Below are 17,525 nucleotides of genomic sequence, written 5' to 3' on the forward strand. Positions count from 1 at the left end.
GTTTGGCTTTGCCTGGATGAGAAAATAATTTTCTAATGAATCACCACAGCTCTCCTAAATGCTGTCTTTTCTGAAACCAAATTGATTCCAAAATTGTTTACACTGCTATTCTGGATCTGTATGACCTGGAATTGATTTGTTTGGCTTCGGGGTGAAAGGACTTATAAAAAAACATCTGACTTTGGGGAGAGGAGTGTTGACTGGCCCTCCCCTCGTGAATTTTTCCCTGGATCTCCCAGAATGCTTTTCAATCCGTAAAGGCATCTTCGTGGTTTTACAAGCCTTCAAGGAGTGGACATTGTGTTTTGAGGCCATGGAAATGAACCTGGAGGATCAGAATAAAGGTATCTATTTGTGTCTTGAGCTGTGTTTGCTGATCTCTCTCCCTTGTGTTGTATTTTGAGCGCTTTATTGAGAGGGGTGATTCTGCTTTTCTTTCCTTGATCGATTTGAAATTTGTCAAAGAACCTGTGCTATTATTTGGCTTAAGAGTAGTTGCCAACACCTTGGTTGGATGCATATCTTCAAGACCATTTATCCCTTAGACTGATGCCTGAGTATCTTCATCTTGTTGTGTTTAGTTTGCATTTATGAATTTTTTGGGTTGTGGGTACTTCCCAAAGCCGGTACAGGCCGGTTGAGGGGTCAATGTGTTAAGTGTGCATGCTCAGAAGTATCATTATTGCCCAAAAGAATAGAAGATGAGAATTGTTTCTTGTGGTTTGACTATGCGAGATTCTATGAGTTGAGGATTGTAAGCCCAAAAAAACTAGTTCAAGCCAAAATGTATTTAATCGGCTGAAAATTATAAGTGTGAGTTAACAGGTTACTCAAAATGGCAATAATGGGAACCCTTTGTATAGGAATGGATAGAAGAGACTTCAAAATCAGTCCTGTTTTAAGTATAAATGTATGTGGCATCTTTTAACATTATATATTTTTTTTTGTTAAAAGCTTTTGGTTGTCTTCTGATTGAGTTTACCCATTAGGGGAAGGGGTGGACATAGAACATACATACTTCACACGTACACACTGAATTGAATTTGTAGCGTCAGCAAAGTCAAGCAGGCGAAGGCACATGGACAGTACCTCCCCTCCCTCAGGCATTTATTTTCTCAAGCAAAGTGACTTTTCAATTTTTTTACTCAAAAAAGGAGGGGGGGGGGGGCTGGATATCCACCCAATCCACCCCCTGCATCCGCCCCTGAGGTGAAAAAAAAATTGGCAGGCTGTTCTGAGCAACAATGAGGAAGAAATCGGTTGTATAATGCATCTGTGACCACCATTTGGTTGAAGATTGATTGATATGTCTTGACACCTCCCCTCCCCCCCAAACCCATCCCCCCCCCCCCCAAAAAAAAAAAAAAAGAAGTCGACACAAACAGCACAAAAAGTAGAAACCCGGTTCCCGATTTCCCTTTTGATTCCTTAGAATACCGTAAATGCACAAAGGCTTGGGCTACCTGTGACAAAAAAATGCAAAACCATCGCCTCCCAAATATGGTACCAGATCCAGTGCTCTGATTGGCGGTTAGTCTTTGATTGACAGCAATAACAACACTGAGAGGACGCGACGCTGCTGTTTCACGCTTCTTGTGTTGTCTGTCTGGATCAAGAAAATGTCGGCTCGCGGGGGAAAAGCAGCTAAACGTGCGAAAGCAGTATCTCGATCTGCGAAAGCAGGCCTTCAGTTTCCTGTGAGCCGTGTTCATAGATATCTTCGCAAATGTACACATCACTACCGTATATCCGCTGCCGCTCCCGTGTACCAAGCGGCCGTGATGGAATATCTAACTGCTGAGATTCTCGAGTTGGCTGGTAACGCCGCGAGAGACAACAAAAAAACTCGAATTATCCCTCGCCATATCCTCCTAGCTGTTGCTAATGACGAGGAATTACACAAAGTGAGTAATACTTCAGAAGTGAAGAGGGGGTTTTAGTACACGGTGTATTTTCAAGGTTTGAAAACTTGTTCTTTTGATCGTGTGGTCGTAGTCTGGTGGGCAGCTGTTTTTGACTCTGATCTCGAATCACTTTCATTGTACTTGCTTTTGACTAGATTCAAGCGGCCGATGACAATGCTAACACACTGCATTAGCATTTAGTTGGTGTTGTATCTTGTATTCACGTGCGAAGTCACGATTCCAGCTGGAATTTGCTGTTTTTGATTGTAAATGAAATGTGTGAAAGTCGTGAAGGAGCCTTTCTCACGCGTTGTATTCGATTTTGTTTACAGATTGGAATACTTTCTTTAGACACTTAAAAAACAATATCCTTCCTTTATAACATACAAACCTTTAGGTACATGCTTTCGTGTCTTTACTTGTTTTTATTCTTTGTTTTATCATGGAAATATCTGTTTAAATGGCTGCCGGTTCAAGAGCATTGCCATACCATGTGACAATAAAAAAATGCAAATGAGCACGGTAGCTCAGTCACACTAAGCCTGGTTAGAGGGGGGGGGGGGGGAGATGATGGTTATAGAATATTTAAGTAATGGTTCGTGTAAGAACTACGGTACCCTGCGGCAACGCATGCGCAGAAGTAGCTAAAAAACTTCAGTAAAATCCTGCCCTCTGATTGGCTAAAATACATCTTTGGGTGTTTTCCGTATCTTATCCATTGATTGACAAACATTTAAATTAAGAATAAAACAAAGGTTGCATTGTTACGACTTATCCCGGAGTTTTGTCCGAATCGTATGTTCGGAAGTTACATTTCCGACCTAGCGCTCACGTCGCCATTTTGAATTCTACATGCTTCCTCCTCGATATATTAAGACAAGTCTCTCGCTATTCATTATCTCTTCGAAAATAGTTTGAAAATCTATTGTATATACTTTAAAGAAACGCTTCTGAGTTCTGTTTGCTTGCAAACTTTGTCCGAGAAGTTAGAAAAGCTTGTTATGGTGTTCAAAAGGCAGGCATGTTGCTGCCCAAACCACGAGGCTTGGTGTGGCAGTAAGCCTTCAGATGTGGAACAGAGGTCCCTGAGAAAGGCGAACAGAGTAGAGAAAGTTTTCTTGGAGCTAGATGACAAAGGCAAAAAGGGCTGGTCTAGAAGCATTTGTATATACTGTCGACAGCGAGTCGATTTGGAGCTTGGAAACAAACGCATGAAAACTTCACACAAGGTGAGAAAAATGATCTTTCTCAAAGTCAATGTTCTGTCGCTTGCCGTATAGATTCTGCTGTTTCTGTACTGTCTTGATCAGTCTTGATCCTCCTTTTCAATTTGTTATTTATTTCGAAAATCAAAATTGCAGAGCTGTAGAGATGAAACTGCCTCAAGTTCCAGCGTGTTTTTCCAACCGGAAACCTCTGAGACCAGCGCCGCTGCTGAAGCCGCGTTAGAACCATTCCAGGTAAAAAAATCATAGGTAAATAAGTACTTGAGAGACAAATAATTGGTTCAGAAGGGAACGAAATATTTTACTCGTTGTATTTTACTAAAAGTGTTTTATTACGGGAAGTTGTCATTTGAGTTTACGATGTGAATATGTAAATATAAGTTATGTGAGCCTGATTTATAAGCTGGGTGAAATGTAAATACCAACAAGCCCGAATGTATTCCTTGAATGTATTGAAACATCCTGGGGTTTGACACCCTGAAATTGAGGTACAGCAAACTCCTGTCTAAGTGAAAGAATTGTAAGCGGACAACTTAACAAAATGCAGGGTTTTGTCTTCCTTTCCATTCAAACAATATCTTTCTTCATTTTCATTAGCTGACAGCCCTTGTAACACTGTTTTTAGTTCCTGACTTGTCTGCTTCTGAGGGAGTTGACTGTAGTTGCCTTGTATTTTTTATAAGTTCTGATATTCAAGAAATGAAGTTGAGAAGGAATCTTAAGTTTGTGTGTACTTTTTTTACAGGACATTGAGAAAACCTCTGCACTAGGGCAAATTTTGCCGTCATCAGTTGATGCTGTACGACTCATTAGCATCAACTAAACTAAGGGACATAGAACTAAAGGACATAGAACGATGCATTGAAGTAGAAAATACAGCGTTTGGTGAAGCGAAGATATTTTTTAAGAAAAATGGAAAATATAAATATCAGCAATAACCCGCAATTGTCAGTAAGAGCATTGGAATGCTTATGCGGATGCAAAAAGCTGAAAGAAATAGTGAATATAAATGCAGCCCGTCTGGAGCCAGAAGAATTACAATTTCTTCGCAGAAATTTTCCGTGAGTCCTCATGGCCTACTATGTATCGAAGACGGAGACCCCGATTATTAGCTGGACACTCTCGACTTCATCAATGAGCTTATGGAATAAACCTTGCTTGCAGCTTGTTTTAAGAAAATATTGTGCGTTCTGTCTGTGTCGATGAAATAATAATTAGAGGACTGCTACTACTGTGAATTCCAGTAAACTTTATTGCTGTGGCTTGTATGCGATAATAGTTGTATTGAGGATCGAATAAAGCAAAATTGGTAACTTTATTTAAAGGCGTGAATCGTATTAGTTGTCAATCTTAATGAGAATCGTTGTCAAAAATCTTTGAAAGAAAAAGTTACTTTCTTTGGAAAGCTAAATTCTACCGCACTAACAGGCTTTTGGAAATGTGAGACCGTATTTTCACACGTTTAGCCAGTGGAATGTTTGCTTTGGCAAGAGACAAAGCGCAAAATTGTAATAAGTGAAGTATAAAAAGTTATTAGCAGATATCCGAAAGGGATTTCTCCATGCTCCGAACATACGATTTTAACAAAAATGCAAAGGTTGAAAGCTTTCTTACTTCGAACCTAAGCCCCCTAATGAATATGAGTGCAAGAGCACTTATTTCAGAGAAATGTGACTCCAAAGTTCAAATTTGGCGGGCAGAGCGTCTTGAACCAATAAGCATAGCAATATTAATTAGATTAGTTAAAAAGATAACGAACCCCTATTGCCGCAGGACCTATCGATTCACCGTAGTCCTTACACGGAGCATTACTTAATTATTATGCTGTTCTATAGTGTCTGCACTGGTTCATGCTATGATGGTCTAGTTTGTGTTCATGCAAATTGTTATGTTTTTGGGATAGGACTTGCATATACTGACAAATAATGAATATGAATTAGCTCAAGCCATATTGTAATCAAAACTTTCTTTTAGCTTTTAAAAGGTGTTACTATTGCATCTGGAGGTGTACTCCCTAACATCCACCCTGAGTTATTGAAAAAGCGAAAAGGTGGCAAGTTAGTTTCGCCGGAGGAGCTGAAGTCCAAGAAACCCAAGCCAGCCCCGCCGCCATCACCCAAGAAGCCAGTTTCATCAAAGAAAGTACCAACAGCTGCAGCAAAGAAAGCTGCCCCTGCGTCACCTGCCAAAGCTAAGCCAACCCCAAAGCCCAAGGCTAAGGTTTGTACCAGGGAATCCTCATGTGAGATGCTGAAAACACTATAGATATTTCAGCAGAAATGTGACATTTTTCCATTTGAATGTTTGCAGCAATAGTTTTAGTGTCTTTAAAATGTTCAGTATACATGTTTGTTTGTTGATTGTGAGAAGTGGGTTGTGAGAAGAAAGATCATATCATACTTCTCTATTTGTAGCATTTTTTGTTATAGACACTGGCATCCAGTAAGTCTGTTAGTTGAAGAAAAGTAAACCCAAAATGGGAAATTTTATTGTTTCAGGGGCGTGGCAAAGCAGACAAAGGCCCCGGGGACGGGTTCTCAGTCTTGTCAGAGAAGACATTATTCCTTGGACAGAAGGTTGGTATAACAGACTTTATCAGACTGTCAAATTGTTGTCCTGTTAGACCATTGTAGTTATTATTTTATAAGCTGTTATTAGCTTTTGTAATCAAAAGTGAATATTGACTACACATTAGTAGATACCTCTTATGCCATAGATGCTTAACTTTTCCAATAATAAATATTCGGGGGGGGGGGGGGGGGCTTTCATTTGGGTCACTCATCAGGGAAAAAGATGACCCCTGAAGCTGACTATAGATGAGGCCACATTGCAGAAATAATCATTAGAAACACAGGAAGGAAAAGATAAATGATAATAAAATGATTCAATGTTGGAAGTCCATGTGCTGTAGAACCCAGAGAAAAAAACCTTGCAGCAAAGCCAAGAACCAACAATCCACTTTGGAACTGGGAATAGGTCCCGGTACTTGCTGGTTAGAGCCATATGCACTGTGCCGTGCCACTATACAGAGCCATCAGTGCTCCCTGGTATTCGCTACAAATTAAAATTTTATTTTTTACAAGTTAGAATTGATTAAACTAGCCAATAACTTTTTTATAGTAGTGTTAAAATAACATTTAATTTTATCATTTCTAGTTGACTGTGGTCCAAGGTGATATTGCCGCTATTGATGCAGATGCTGTTGTATTGCCCACAAATGCTAAATTCAAGTTGGAGGGAGAAGTTGGTAAGTGAATTCATCCATTAGTCTAAGTTTCAGAGATATTCATTTAAAATATATAACTTGAAGTTAGTTAGAGTCTATGGTGCCAATAGCTGCATCTGGTGAAGTTAGTATATCGTAGAGTTGAAAGTCTGGCTCTTTACAGGCAATTTCAAAGGACTTCAAAACATTGATTTACTACCTTGTGTGAGAAATAGGGAAAAAGTGTTGAAAAGAAATTTAAGCAGGTGACCATTTCCCACTCATCATGACACCAGAGCAATTTGTTAATCCCTGATGCATTTTTTCATATGCTTTCGCAGGAGAAGCTTTGAAGAAAGCTGGAGGGAAGGAATTTAAAGATGAAATAAAAAAGCTTTCAGAGGATAATGGTGACCTTGCCCTCTTAGATGGTATGTGCGATCACTCACCCTCCAAAGAGTTGCAATGATTTCTCTACATTCAGTCATTCATCACCAGGCTTTAGCCTTAGAAACACAATTGACAGGATACCATCTACTACTAAATTTATTTGATATGCTAAAAGGGTAAATATGCTATGAATACTTATGTAGCTGCCCCCGTTTTCTAGAACATAAAAATTATACTGCACCATTTGCCAACACCTTGGTTCGTCTAAAATTTGTAAAAAAAGCCCTCCAGTTAAAGTACCAGCCGAGCAATTACTCGTTTATATTTGTAGCTGCCATATGTGATGGTCATAACTTTCCTGCGGCGTACGTGATCAGCCTTCACAGTCCAGTCTACAGTGAAGATTCAACCACAGCCTCAGATGACTTAGAAAAAGCTGTAAAAAATGTGCTCACTATTGCTGATGAAAAGAACCTAAAGATTCTAGCTATTCCATCTATTGGGACTGGATCGTAAGTTGACATTGTATTACAGTCACACTAACTCCTGAGAAAAAATGTCTGAACTCTAGCACCCAACAACTCATGACTCAAATAGAATATTATCAATGCCCAAGATTAGTCAGTAAAAAAGGTGTATTTTTTATATACTTTATTCTACTTACTTTTTTCATGATTTCTTGTTTTTATTTATTACATTTCAAATATTTTCCTTATTAAAAAGAGCAAAAAAACTATTGATGATAATGAGTATATGTTAAAGAAAGATCAGTAGACAATGGTTTTGCTCCTCTATTTACATTGTGATGTTTGTTTGTAGGAACAAATACCCAAAGGATCTTGCTGCTCAGGTCACCTTAAAGGCCATCTCCAACTACTTTGTGTCAGCCATGGCATCATCCCTTAAACAGATCTATTTTGTGCTGTCCGACCCTGAGAACATCGGCATGTACACCATGGAACTCGCACGTCTGGACTCCTAGGGGAACCATTCACATCTAAAGACTGCTCTCTTGTTTAGACACTATATCACCATTAACCCCACAACTTATCTGTGCATCTTAAACTTGTCTATGCAGAGTCTGGAGGACGTGTCTTTACAGGGGCTTTCATGACGAAGAGAAAGAGAATCTTTAAGCCTTGTTTCCACTCGCAATCTATTCCTACTTGGACTACCTAGAGTGCGCATTGTTGTAGATGGAAACAAGACATTGGTTCATCTCTATCCTCTATATACTTTAGCTAGTTTATTTGTTCTTTCAAAAAGTTTACAAGCCAATCGTTTCACATACTCATACTTGTAAGAATGATTCATTTTAAACAACCTTTACACCACGTATCCCGGTATAGCATTGATATTTGTCTTAATATGTGTAGAAATGAATGGAAGTAACTATTAAAAAAATATTTTTATTGTTTTACACTAAGAGAGTATTTTTACGCAATGTGGCCCATACATGCATGTAGACCCCCTCCCCCCCCCTGGCTACAGGTAATTTCTTTGGTATTCTCAAATACAACCCTTTTTCCATATGATACCTATGACTGCAACCCCCAAACCCTTCAGTCTTTGTGCAAGAGTTGATAGTTTGCGCCATTTTGAACCTGAAGTAAACTAGATTGTTCTAAAAACAGAAAAATTTGCGCCTTGCGCAACAAAGTCTCCTTATAGACGAATAAGATATAAGTCAAAGAATGAATTTAAAGGCCCATAAGCAACCAAGGCTACACGAGATCGAGGCAGCGCTAAAATAGAAAGAAATTGTTTCAAGCTTTTAAGAAACCTCTTTAAAACTTTGAGCCGCATTTCGACGATTTTAACGCGATTTTAACAAGGATAGAAGAGGTTTCTTAAAAGTTTGAAACAATTTATAGACTTTCTATTTTAGCGCGGGGGGGGGGGGGGGGGAGGGGGGTTCTTCAAGGTAAAAGTGATAAGGATGCTCGTCGGAAAATTTGAAAAATGCCCCTAAAAATACATGCACGACCAAAAATTGCTTCCCTAAACAATACCTAAAGAGCCTTAAAAATACCATTTCTAAGAGAAAGCCTCGGATACCCCCTAAAAAATACCTGCGGGTATCCCGGGATTTTAGCGCAGCGCTAAAATAGAGCCTCGATCTAATGTAGGCTTGGTTGCTTATGGGCCTTTAATCATTCACTGACGTCCAAGAACAATACAGAGTTCCTTTTGCATTTTATGAGTATATTTAACACAAGATAAGAACAATCTTCGCTTTAGTCCTCCGCTTTTTGCGTTCGTGTCGATGCCAGTATCTTGCCTATAGGGAATCTTGCACGCATTGAGTGATAACAATCACAACAACTACAAAAGGAGTTTGGGTCTAGTTTTACTGGAAGTCAAAGGGCCTTTTGTTATCGGCTCGTACTTCTGACAAAACGGTTCCTCAAAGATTTTAGCTCATTTGAATACGCATATTTTCTCATTAAAGCTTCCTTTTTTTCTGTGAACATACGAATTTTGAACTAAAAACACATAAAAGACCGAGAGGGGCCTGATGAGAGTTGCGCGGATGGATTACTGGCTGGCTGATTTGTGACACCACAGGCTAACGGCTCGATTACGGTTGGAACTATTTCCGGCTGCACTCAGGCTACACAAAACCAAGTCGCATAGCTTACCATATTTCTATACCTGCAGCCGCGTTGGCTCCGCTAAAAAACATTCAAGTGCACTCAAAATTATAAGCCAATCGGAATTCAAGTTGATGGTATTTTAGCCTGTAAAAACAAGCATAGGCGATATGGCATTTTGACATGTAACTAAAGCTCGCGTCCGCGAGGGAGGCTAGGGTTACGTCTGAGTTCGTTCCTCAAACGAAGGTAAAATATTTTGCACTTAAATGCAAATAAACGACACCGAATTATATGGTTGGATACTTAGGCATTCAGAACCCCAGAGATTTACAAAGTATAATTGCAAAGAAGTATGACAGATTCATTCTTACCACAAAAAAGCTGATAACCAGCACTATGTTCATTTTTCTGCTTTGTCTTGTTCACTTTTCTGGACAGCCGCCTTTCCTTTTTTCTGCTGATTAAGGGTGTATAGGGTGACTAATCCTAACGGCGCTGGTCACCTAAATCCAGTATAACTACCTACTCGTGGTGCACCTGTTTTAGACAAAATGTTATACTTGGGACCGAGTAAGGGACGGTATATTCCCTTCTGGGTAGGTGGAGCTCGTTAGCCTTGGTTGGCAGTCCACCTAGGGGAAGGAAAACCCTGATTCCAAACCTCCGCTGCCTTGCGGCTATACCCGTCCTGGGAAAGGCTAAGGGAGCAAATCCCTACAGAAAACCCGGAGTGGAGCCCCGTTAGGCAGCCTGTCTCCTCAGTCGCTGGCAACTCCTGCAGTCGACCTGGTACCAAGCGTATTGGCTATGTCTTTCCTTTGGACCCTATCAGCAAGACCGAGAGGGGGATTCTGGGAGTTGGGCAAACCAGTCTCTCCATATTTTATGCCCAGGCTAGCGCCTGGAGAAGGTAACTTCAGCATGTTGTAAAGCATGAAACAAAACCGGGGAGTGTGCAGTTACCGGTTAAAAGTTATGGCTTAAATGGCGTATGGCCAGACGCCTGGGGCCACTCTCGACAGTGGGAGGGGCTGTTTAGTCCCATTGGATAGCTACCGCCCGCTTAAACTGGGCAGCCCCCAGTCAATAAGGTGCTTCCCGCCACAGTCTGCCTGTTTTGCTGGGGTGAGCAGAACTGAAGTCTGGAAACAGACCGACAAGTGGATTGCGACTACTTCACCTAAGAAGAAAGGATCAAACACAAAATGGCCAGCTCTCATTATTGGGAGTTGGAATGTACGAACCATGCTGACCGGACTGACCACGGACATACGTAACATCAATGGCCTTCGCAAGACCGCCATAATCAACCAAGAACTTGACAGATTGAATGTCGATATTGCAGCGCTACAGGAAACCCGCCTTGCTGGTTCTGGAAGCCTGAAAGAGAGACATTACACCTTCTTCTGGCACGGCAAAAACGAGAACGAGCCCAGGGAACATGGAGTTGGTTTTGCTATAAGAAACAATCTTCTTCAGTTAATAGAGCCTGGTCCACCCATATCTGAGCGCCTCATGCTCATGAAACTCAAAACTGATGATGGCACCACCAACCTGCTCGCTGTCTACGCCCCGACTCTGACTTCCTCCTCGGACGCTAAAGATGCATTCTACAGTGAGCTCGATGTAATTATCAAACAGTTACCTAAGAACGAAGCTCTGTTCCTCCTCGGTGATTTTAACGCAAGAGTAGGAAACGATCAGGAGTCCTGGCCAATCTGCCTCGGTCACTTTGGCGTTGATAGATGCAATGAAAACGGGCAACGCCTGTTGGAACTTTGTTCTCTCCACCATCTTTGCATCACAAATACCTTCTTTAATGTAAAGCTACGACACAGGCTGTCATGGATGCACCCTAGATCTAAGCACTGGCATCAGCTGGACCTAATTATCACTAGACGGAGTCAACTAAATAACGTTCGTATTACTAGATCTTACCATAGTGCTGACTGTGACACCGACCATGCTCTAGTCTGCTCTAAGATCCAGTCACGCCCTAAAAAACTGCACCGTGCTCGTAATGCTGCCAAAGCTCGTATCAATGCGGCTGCCACTACAATCCCACAGAAGGTTCTTACCTTCCAAGAACTCCTTGAATCCAAGTTAGAGAACTATCAAGAGCTTAGGACTGAAGACCACTGGAGACATGTCAAGGATGTGACCTATGAGGCAGCGATGCTTGCCTTCGGTAAATCGGACCGCAGGAGCGAGGATTGGTTCGGCGCCAATATAGCACACTTGCAACCCCTGATCGAAGCGAAGCGACTTGCCTTACAGAACTTCAAGCTTAATCCAACCTCACAATCTCTCGAAGCTCTACGTGAAGCTAGAAGGCATGCAAAAGAAGAGTGTAAAAAATGCGCCAACAATTACTGGTCGAATCTTTGTGCTAGGATTCAGTCTGCTGCTGACACTGGCAACGTCAAGGGCATGTTTGATGGTATAAAGAGGGCAATTGGACCAACACAAATAAAGCTTGCTCCGTTAAAGTCGTCATCTGGAGAGATCATCACGGAAAAGTCCAAATTGTTGGAGTGCTGGGTCGAACACTACAGCGATCTCTACGGCACTGCAAGTTTCATTTCTCCCTCTGCAATCAACCATATTGAAAGACTTCCAACTCTGTCCGAGCTGGATGAAATGCCCACCAAAGTCGAACTCCGTGAAGCCATCAAAGTAATATCTTCTGGCAAGGCCCCTGGGCAAGATGGCATCCCAGCAGAGATCTTCAAATGTGGCGGAGACAAGCTCCTCGATTCTCTCTTCAAACTCCTTTGCAAGTGCTGGGAGCTGGGATCCGTCCCTCAGGATTTCAGAGATTGCTCCATTACCAACCTCTACAAGAACAAGGGGGACAGAAGTGATCGGAATAACTACCGCGGCATCTCACTTTTGTGTATTGCCGGTAAGCTATTCGCTCGAGTGGCTCTGAACCGTTTGCAGAAACTTGCTGAAAGGGTGTACCCTGAATCGCAATGTGGCTTCCGCTCGAATCGCTCAACAGTTGACATGATATTCTCCCTGAGGCAGCTTCAGGAAAAATGCCGCGAACAGCAAAGACCCCTCTTTGTCGCCTTTATCGATCTAACCAAGGCTTTTGACTCAGTCAGCAGAGACGGTCTGTTTCACATCCTACCTTTAGTCGGCTGTCCTCCGAAGCTCCTTAACTTTATAAAGTCATTCCACGATGGGACCCGTGGCACTGTTAAGTGTGAGAGCAACTCGTCCGAGGCATTCGACATAAACATCGGCGTTAAACAAGGATGTGTATTGGCACCAACCCTCTTCAACATCTTCTTCTCCGTCCTTCTGAGACATGCATTTGGCTCTGCTGATGAAGGCATCCTTCTACGTACTCGCTCAGACGGGAAACTATTCAATCCAGCGAGACTACGTGCTAAGACCAAAGTCCGCAAGTGCACGATACGCGATCTTCTCTTCGCTGACGATGCTGCTTTGGTTGCACACAGTGAGAGTGAGCTACAGTCCCTTTTGCACCGTTTCTCGAACGCTTGTGCGGACTTCAGTCTTGCAATCAGCCTTAAGAAGACGAAAGTGATGCACCTAGGCTCTGAAATTGCGCCTACTTTTACCATCAACGACTTCACCCTAGATGTTGTTCCTCAGTTTACCTACCTTGGCTCCACCACCTCCGCCAACGGATGCCTCGATGTCGAACTCGGCAAAAGAATCGGTAAAGCAGTGACAACAATGACAAAGCTTTCCTCTCGAGTGTGGGAGAACAAGAAACTTACCATCTCGACGAAGATCACCGTATATCGCGCCTGCATTTTGAGTACTCTCCTATACGGAAGCGAATCTTGGACCACCTACGCGCGGCAGGAGAAGCGATTAAATACCTTCCATATGCGATGTCTTCGCCGCATCCTCGGTATCCATTGGTCGGATAAAGTTACGAATAACGAGGTCCTCGAAAGATCAGGTTTACCGACGCTTTTTACCCTACTTCGTCAACGCAGGTTGAGGTGGCTAGGCCACGTTTGTCGAATGGAAAATGGCCGTATTCCCAAAGATCTTCTTTACGGCGAACTTGCACACGGATCAAGACCTGTAGGACGCCCGAAGCTCCGCTTCAAGGACTCATGCAAGCGTGATATGCTCGCAATCGGCCTCGACGTGGACAACTGGGAGAAGCTTGCCGAGGATCGCAGCAGATGGAGGTCTGAATGTGCTGCCGCACTCAACTCAGGGGAGTTAGAGCTGAAAAGAGAGGCCGAAGAGAGAAGGCAGAGGAGAAAGGCATCCGAAATTCGAACTGGATCAAACCCATCTCAGACGTCTGTCCTCGTTTGTCGTTCATGTGGTCGCACATGTGCTTCGCGCATCGGGCTTTTTAGTCATGGAAAGAAATGCCAACGTTCATCGCGCTGATGTCATGGACACTGACTGTCCGAAGACTGCCTACTGGTAAGGCGTTTTTCGTTATCAGAGTCAGAGGTCAAATCACGTTCGAGTGCGCTCTGTGTGAAACGCCTATGCTACGGAAGCCCATGAGGGCCACTCAAGGATTTCGTTAACAACATCTCACCTTTCGGTCACGACTTTGAACTATTTGCGTCACGACAACTCACTTTGAGTGTCACGACAAAGCACTATTTGATTATCGCTTAAAACATTGCAGGTTTAGTTTACAATATCGCACTTGGTGTCTCAAAGATTATATCAATGGAGCTCTCGGCAGCAAACATCGTATTCCGAGATTCGCTCAACTCTGGTCTCTGTTAGACTTTTGGTCGAACAAGACAACTAAGCTGAAAAAGGGCTATTTCGCACACCACTTTAACACATTGACCCCTGAACCGGCCTGTACCGGCTTTGGGAAGTACCCACAACCCAAAAAATTCATAAATTCAAAATAAACACAACAAGATGAAGATACTCAGGCATCAGTCTAAGGGATAAATGGTCTTGCAGATATGCATCCAACCAAGGTGTTGGCATCTACTCTTAAGCCAAATAATAGCACAGGTTCTTTGACAAATCTCAAATCGAACAAGGAGAGAAAAGCAGAATCACCCCTCTCAATAAAACGCTCAAAATACCACACAAGGGACAGAGATCAGCAAACACAGCTCAAGACACAAATAGATGCCTTTATTCTGATCCTCCAGGTACATTTCCTTGGCCTCAAAACACAATGCCCATTCCTTGAAGGATTGTACAACCACGAAAATATGTTTACGTATTGCAAAGCATTCTGGGAGATACAGGGGAAAATTCACGAGGGGAGGGCCAGTCAACACTCCTCTCCCCAAAGTCAGATGGTTTTTTATAAGTCCTTTCACCCCGAAGCCAAACGAATCAATTCCAGGCCATACAGACCCAGAATAGCAGTGTAAACAATTTTGGAATCAATTTGGTTTCAGAAAAGACAGCATTTAGGAGAGCTGTGGTGATTCATTAGAAAATTATTTTCTCATCCGGGCAAAGCCAAACAAGAAAAAATCATCATGAATCCACCTTTGCTTGCAAATATCCATAAGCAAAGCACTCAATTATGCCCCAAAAGACTTCATGATGTCCTGAGACACTCCCCTAATATGCTCATAGCTGTATTTTTGATGAAAAATACAAGCAACCATCAACTTGTGCTGGCTTCAGCACATCTACGAGGGATTAAAAGTGGGGACCGCAAAGCACTGTTGGAAAGCTTGGATACCGCTGACTAGGTGCAGCTGTGTTTGACTTTGACGGGCTGTATAAAACTCAGAATAGGGGGGGAGGTATCTGTTTTCAGTCTGTTTTTTGTAAATTCAGCTCCAAAAAAGCCAGGAGTCAATGGGTTAATAGGATGTCTCCGTATGTGTTGTTTAGATTTAAAAAAAACTAATGTTGCAAATGTGTGATTTCGATCCTTTTAAAGATTGTTTTACAATAGCCCCCGCCTGCAACAGAGTTTTGAGACAACAGTATTTGGAAGAAGTTCCGCTTCAAACCGGAAGTAGAATTCTCCACGCGCAAAATGGGTACTTGGTAATCATGTGGATGGTTATATGCTTCCGAGTGTCGTATTGTAAATGAGTTCTTGGGGTGTATTTGGCACGGATGTGGGAATGATATTTACCTGATGCTGTTATGTTCTACTCGACATGTCAATGTTGTGCTGGCCTAAATGGGGATATATAACGAAAACAAATCATGTCGAAGTCAAGCAACTATACTAGATATATTTAGGCACTCCTAAAGCGGAGCCCCAAACTTATTGTTCTTATTTATGAAGTACAACAATTGTGGATTAGATGTCCAAAATCTGTTTACAATTTCTGAAACTACCACAAGTGTGATAGATAGATAGGTAGCTTAATTCAAAACTTTTCATTGTGCAATTTATATCGAGTAAAATTTAATCCTTGTGATTTCAGAACTATTAAATTGTATTTGTAAAATTCAAGTATATCGTTAAGAACAAAAATGAAAAAGACTTGTTAACATCACAAAAACACAAGCTTCTGGTAACTCTTCTTGGGGTTCTTCTTAGAAGTTTTTTTCCTTTTTGATCACCGAGCATGTTTGCTGAATGATGTTTTGCTTTTGAGAAGGTAAGTTAGGGAAAGTTCATTTATTATCCCGAGGGGGGTGAGGATTCCGACAAACGAAAGGAATAAAATTAGTTGCCCCCCCTTATTGATTTCGCAATCAGTAAGACATCTAAAAAGCATTTTTTCTCTCTCTAGTTTTGTACTTTAAAGAGCGGCGGAAGGGGAGGGCAAGGGGGAGGGGGGGTAGCAGCGCCCCCCCACCTTTCTGAGCGGATGTTTCAAGCGGTACATATGCAACCGACAACAAATTTGTTGAACAGTTTAAAAACCCCGCGTTCTTATAAATAGGATTTGGAACCACCAAAAAAGCTCTAAAACGTGTTTCTATCACTTCTCTATAAAAAAATATACATTGAGATTTAATTAGTCTGTTTAATTGAATAGGTCACAATTCATGAATGCTGGTAAAGACGTCATTATTTACAAATGTAGATTTCCTTTTTACTTGGAATTGTGCTATTGATTTGCTCTATTGATTTACGTGGCTCTCCAAATAAGGACAAAGTGCCTTTAAATATAATGTAACAGGCAAACAAGTATGAAACATGCAATGCGAAAGGTTTTCCCCTGAGGACTGTCCAGGACCATTTGGGAGCCGTTTCAATAAAATCTAACTGATAAAATTATTTTTTAGATGAAATAACGAACTTTTTGATGTTTTTTTTTTATGTTTTTTGAGATTTTATACCAATTTTTTGCTCAAAAGTTGCCAAGGAAGGCCGTCTTCCTTGTTGGTCCTACGAAAAGTTGCTTAAATCGCCAAAAGTTGCTCGAAATTGCCGAGCACAATCTACATATGACTACTCTTTGAAAATCTATAATCATTCTACTTCGTCTATTCGCAACCAGCCACCCATAGCACCTCAGCCCATACCACCATTTTTATCGCCTAACATCCCCCCTTCCTTCAAGGCAACATAAAATCCCCTTAAAAAATTATGCTGAACACTATCTGCTGTAGTATTGACCGCATAAACTTAGTCATGATTTCTATTTCAGGATATTCCCCCTTTCAAACTTGATAAGAGAGTTTGAGAGGGAAATATCAACTTATCTCTTATTTATTCAAGGGGCATCTTGAGGCCAACATTTGTAATAACCTGCCACATTTGTTATAACGGCCACATTTGTAATAAGGTAGGTCACATTTTTAATTAACTATCTGATACCCCATGAAAGAAACATCAAAATAATTTTGAATCTGGTTTTGGATGTGTAGGACCCTTTTTGTAAGGACAATAGTCAGCCATTACCAGACCTATCAAGTCTAAAATGTGAGCACGCATTTAAAAATCATGTCACGCTCTCAGGCTGAGATACACATTTCTCGCGCAGTCAACAATTTCTTTTTCCGTAGCTGCTCAGCCTGCTCGGAATGTGATCTATAGAGTGTCAGTTATAGACCTTCGTATTTTTACTTTGGCTTAGCACAGTTCATATCCGCACCGCTGATTGGTGCAAATATTTGCAGTAATTTCAAGTAAAATCACATTTACTTTTGATTGGTCTTTAGGTAGTCTAAAATTAAACCATTTCATTGGCGAATTTAACAACTTTTCTAAGGGGAACCTCTATACCCCTTCTCTCGCTCGGCACTCCGCGATATGGCCGCTTCACGGAAATCTCTCTTTCTGAGCATTTTA

The 17,525-nt window shown here is 41.6% G+C and overlaps 1 protein-coding gene across 1 annotated transcript; it reads left to right on the top strand.

Annotated features, from left to right (window-relative positions):
• Positions 1–1,576: 1,576 nt before the first annotated feature.
• On the top strand, positions 1,577–8,145 carry LOC5517566 (core histone macro-H2A.1). Its single transcript, XM_032362029.2, has 7 exons — positions 1,577–1,904; positions 5,105–5,350; positions 5,629–5,706; positions 6,287–6,377; positions 6,677–6,766; positions 7,057–7,237; positions 7,545–8,145. The coding sequence occupies exons 1-7, from the start codon at positions 1,620–1,622 to the stop codon at positions 7,705–7,707; spliced, it is 1,134 nt and encodes a 377-aa protein (XP_032217920.1). The 5' UTR covers positions 1,577–1,619; the 3' UTR covers positions 7,708–8,145.
• The last annotated feature ends 9,380 nt before the right edge of the window (positions 8,146–17,525 follow it).

This window comes from Nematostella vectensis, chromosome 11 (assembly GCF_932526225.1).
Source record: "Nematostella vectensis chromosome 11, jaNemVect1.1, whole genome shotgun sequence".
Lineage (NCBI taxonomy): Eukaryota > Metazoa > Cnidaria > Anthozoa > Actiniaria > Edwardsiidae > Nematostella > Nematostella vectensis.